The following is a 3,999-nucleotide window of genomic DNA, read 5'->3' as shown; positions in this document are numbered from 1 at the left end:
TTTTAAGAGGAGGTTGGATGACCACCTTACTGGGGTCATTTGACCCCAGTGCTCTTCCTGCCATGGCAGGGGGTCAGACTAGATGATCTGCTCAGGTCCCTTCCGACCCTAGAAACTATGAAACTATAATCTAGCCTTTAACCCCTCCAATGTCAACCGGAGTTTGGAGACATAATAACCTAGGCTAGGTTGTTTTGCTGAGGCCATGTGTTAGAATCCAGGCCCCCCACTCTGACTCAGGCTGAAACCAAACCACAGCCGTGAGGAAACGGGTTTAATAGTTCAAGTGTGTCCTCCCCCAGCCACTACTGACTTGTAAGGAAATCTAAGATGTTTCAGCCCAAAGACCAGTTTCAATGACAGATCCTTTTGTGCATTCCAAGTCATAATTTTGAAGAGGATTTTGCTTCTCTTGTAAAACAACCCACTACTGATATCTATTTTATGCCACAGTGACCAAATTCTGTCCTTTATTTCATTATCAACATTTTATATTGTAGCCTTCATTAAGAAAGTAGGTAATCATATTTCAAAACAATCTGGTTAAATCATACCACTATATCCCATTAGTGACTTAATTCTGCATTAATGAAGTGAACAAGTGCTGGACTAGAAGTTGCTGTCAGCCTACATTTCAGTCACCAATTATCAGCAACTCAGAAACATCACTCAAAGTGATATTTACGGTCCTTCAGAGGTAAGCTTGCATGCAGCAAAAGATAGAATTGGGGCGTAAGTATGCCAGGCAAACCTACCGAATCAGCTGTTCAGCTAGGTTTAAAAAAAGAATTACCAGACGAGGAAACTGAGGGAAAGCAGAAGACAGCCGCTGCTTCTTTCTGCTGGCTTGGCAAAATCAAATCCATACAACACAAGACCTGAAAGCATCTCTGACATTTACTTCTATTAGTTGCCAGTCTTCTCACCTGTAATATTGCCTGTACAGTAAAGCCACTGAGGAACAGTAGAGCAAACAATCCTCTCTCTGTCTAATGACTTAAAAAGCCTCCTTTAAACATCCCTCCCCCCTGAAGAGCTCTCTTTATTTTACACACTCATACCATTAGAAGTAATGCTCGATTATTTATTTAAAACAGAGATTTTTTTTTCCCCCTATCTGTTTGCATGAGCTGAAAAACCCTCTGTGGCTACTTGAGTGTTGATGTTTCTTCTGTGCAACCAGCTTGTTCCTCCCACTTAAGAAAACAATCCCAAGGTGTTTTTAAAATAAACAAGTGAGGGACTAAACAAATAAACACAATTCAGTGCCTTTGTAAGAGCTACAGGAAACAACAAAAATCTGGGAGAATGTGAGGGCTGAAAGGGACCTCAACGGAGGTCCCTGAGTCCAGCTCTCTGCTCAATGCAGGACCATTGCAAGGGCCCTTTGGTGAGCTAAAGGGCTCAGAGCAACTCCAAACTGGTTTGAAAACGGGCTAGATTTCAACCTGTCTTTCGTTGTCGTAGCACGCACTCCATGCACCCAACTGCAAAGCTGGGACGAGGCCAGATGCTGTATTTCAATCCTGAAATGCAGGATGGGCTCTTTCGCTTACCAACGGCTTGGCCGGGATATCCAGGTGAGCTGGAAGCGACTCCAAAACGGACCAGAGGCCTCCCCTTGCACGGCTCGCTCGTCTTTCGCTTCAGCAAGACTGCAGCAGCGTGCGCTCTGTCCAGCCAGGGAGCCGAGCACCGAGCCCAGGTGTGGCTGGCAGGGTCTTTGCTTGGCTGGGGACGTGGAAACAAGCTTGCAGGTCAAGAAAATGGCTCATCCCGTGCCCTTGTCTCTTGCACAGGTCCACGGGGATGTCCCCCGTGTGAAGCCAGAGACCCTGTCTGCCACACCTGGGCAGGGGCTTGCGTGCAGAGCGTGGGCTGCTTGCTGAAATGAAAGACGAGTGGTCAAAGCGATTCAAAACTAGTCTCGGGGACGCTTCAAGTGCTGCCTGAGGCTGCTCGTGCTCCCTGGATTGATTCCTTCGTTGGTTTTATATCTAGTTCTTGGGGAGCTGGTGCCGCAACAAACCCCTGCCACTGGCGATGCGGGAACAACAGGGAGACGCCCGAGGCCGCCCTACCTTCTCCTCATCCGACACCCGATCCTCCAAGTCCGCCATCTTGATTCCACGGCCGCCGCCGCGCCGAGCGCGCCGGGAACCGCAGCGTCACCGGAACCGGAAACCCCCCACTTGGAGAAGAGAAGCTGCCCCCGCCATCTTGGGAGTGGGAAGTTGAGTGGGGGAGTGGAATGTGGGGCGCTAACTTGGTGGAGGGCATTGCTGAGAAGCAAGGAAGCCGCCGCCGCCATTTTGGGAGTGGGCAGAGGGGGGTGTGTGGGTGTGGTGGGGGGGAGTGGGATGTGAGGCGCCATCTTGGTGAAGGGCATTGCTGATGCGGGAGGAAGCCGCCCCCGCCATCTTGGGGGTGGGCAGCTGAGGGGGGTGAAGTGTGCTTGTGTAGCTCCGAAGTAGCAGCCCGTGTAAACGCACTGCCCCTGCTCACATGCAACTAGACACAGCCTGGCTGCCCTGTTGCCAGCCTCTCCCTTGGGAGAAGGGCAAGGTGGCAGTCATTCCTTCTCCAATTGCGCCATGAATGTAATGTGCAGTGAGGGCAGGACCTGTCAGGCAGGGCCCGGGGCGCCTCTCAGGCTGGACGATGCCATCCGCAGAGCGGGCAAAGCAACAGGCTCAGCCGCTGCCGGGCGCAGCCGTGACTGGGCTCCGCTCCGGACCCGGGAAGGGGGATGGCGGCAAACCCGTGGGGCCAGATGTCCCCCTGAGTGGGTGCAGCGTGGGCCCAGGCCCTTCCCAGGGTGGTTGCCGCCGGCCGACTGCCACCTGCTCGTGGCACTTGCACACGCGCCTTACCCATGCGCCACGTTGCCCAGACAACCGCGGAGCGCTGAGGACAGACCGAGGGGAATGGGCTTGTTCAGACTGCAGAAGGGAAGACTGAAGGGATTGGATAGCAGGTGGATGGATCTGGACTGTTCTCAGTGGGGACGGACGACAGGACAAGGAGCAATGGGCTCACATTGCAGCAAGGGAAGTGGAAGTTGGATATTAGGGAAAACTTCCTCACTCAGAGGGTGGTGAAACACGGGGACAGACTCCCCAGAGAGGTGGTGAGTCTCCATCCCTGGACGTGTTTACGACCTGGGTAGATACAGCTTTGTCTGGGATGATGGGGCTGGGGCTGGGGCTGGGGCTGGCCCTGCTTGGAGCAGGGGTGGGACTGGATGCGACTCTCAAGGAGAAGGGTCCAACCCTCATTTTTATGTGATGATATCATTGTTCTCCATGGGGCAGATGGCAGCACAAGGGACAATGGGCTCCAGCTGCAGCAGGGGAAGTTGAGGGTGGAGATGAGGAACAGCTTTCTCAGCAGGAGGGTAGTAAAGCATTGGTTGCCCACAGAGGCAATGGCATCTCCACCTCTGGAGGTGTTTAAGACCTGGGTAGGCAAAGCCTTGTCTGGGATGATGTAGCTGGGGCTGGTCCTGCTTGGAGCAAGGGTTGTACTAAGTGTGACTCCCAAGAGGACGGATCCAACCCTCACTTTTCTGCAATGATGTGATTGCTCTCAGTGGTGCAGCACGAGGGGCAATGGGCTCCAGCTGCAGCAGGGGAAGTTGAGGTTGGAGATGAGGAACAACTTTCTCAGGAGGAGGGCTCCTCAGGGAGGTGGTGAATCTCCACCCGTCAAGGTGTTTGAGACCTGGGTAGACAAAGCCCTTTCTGGGGTGACGTAGCGGGGGCTGGCCCTGCTTGAAGCAGGGATTGCACTAGTTGGGGCTCCCAAGGGGAAGGATCCAACCCTCCCTTTGTAATGATGTGATTGCTGTCAGTGGTGCAGCACAAGGGGCAATGGGCTCCAGCTTCAGCAGGGGAAGTTGAGGTTGGAGATGAGGAACAACTTTCTCAGCAGGAGGGTAGTAAGCACGGAATCCCCAGAGAGGGAGTGAATCCCCATCCCTGGAGGTGTTTAGACGGG

General features: G+C 53.3%; 2 protein-coding genes across 2 annotated transcripts in view; one reads left to right on the top strand and one right to left on the bottom strand.

Moving 5' to 3' along the window:
- CAPZA1 (capping actin protein of muscle Z-line alpha subunit 1) overlaps positions 1–2,176 on the bottom strand; it is a 20,002-nt gene extending 17,826 nt beyond the window's left edge. Inside the window, exon 1 of the mRNA XM_019514083.1 lies at positions 2,082–2,176. Within this exon, the coding sequence (XP_019369628.1) occupies positions 2,082–2,120 (39 nt within the window). The 5' untranslated portion in view covers positions 2,121–2,176. The remainder of the gene's footprint in view (positions 1–2,081) is intronic.
- A 418-nt stretch (positions 2,177–2,594) lies between these two features.
- ST7L (suppression of tumorigenicity 7 like) overlaps positions 2,595–3,999 on the top strand; it is a 42,597-nt gene continuing 41,192 nt past the window's right edge. Inside the window, exon 1 of the mRNA XM_019513752.1 lies at positions 2,595–2,600. Coding sequence (XP_019369297.1) covers positions 2,595–2,600 — 6 coding nt within the window. The remainder of the gene's footprint in view (positions 2,601–3,999) is intronic.

The sequence above is a fragment of the Gavialis gangeticus genome, unplaced genomic scaffold, assembly GCF_001723915.1.
Source record: "Gavialis gangeticus isolate Ggan-Ray unplaced genomic scaffold, GavGan_comp1, whole genome shotgun sequence".
NCBI classification, from domain to species: Eukaryota; Metazoa; Chordata; order Crocodylia; family Gavialidae; genus Gavialis; species Gavialis gangeticus.
The sequence above is the reverse complement of the archived record's forward strand: the minus strand, read 5'-3'. Positions and strand labels throughout refer to the sequence as shown.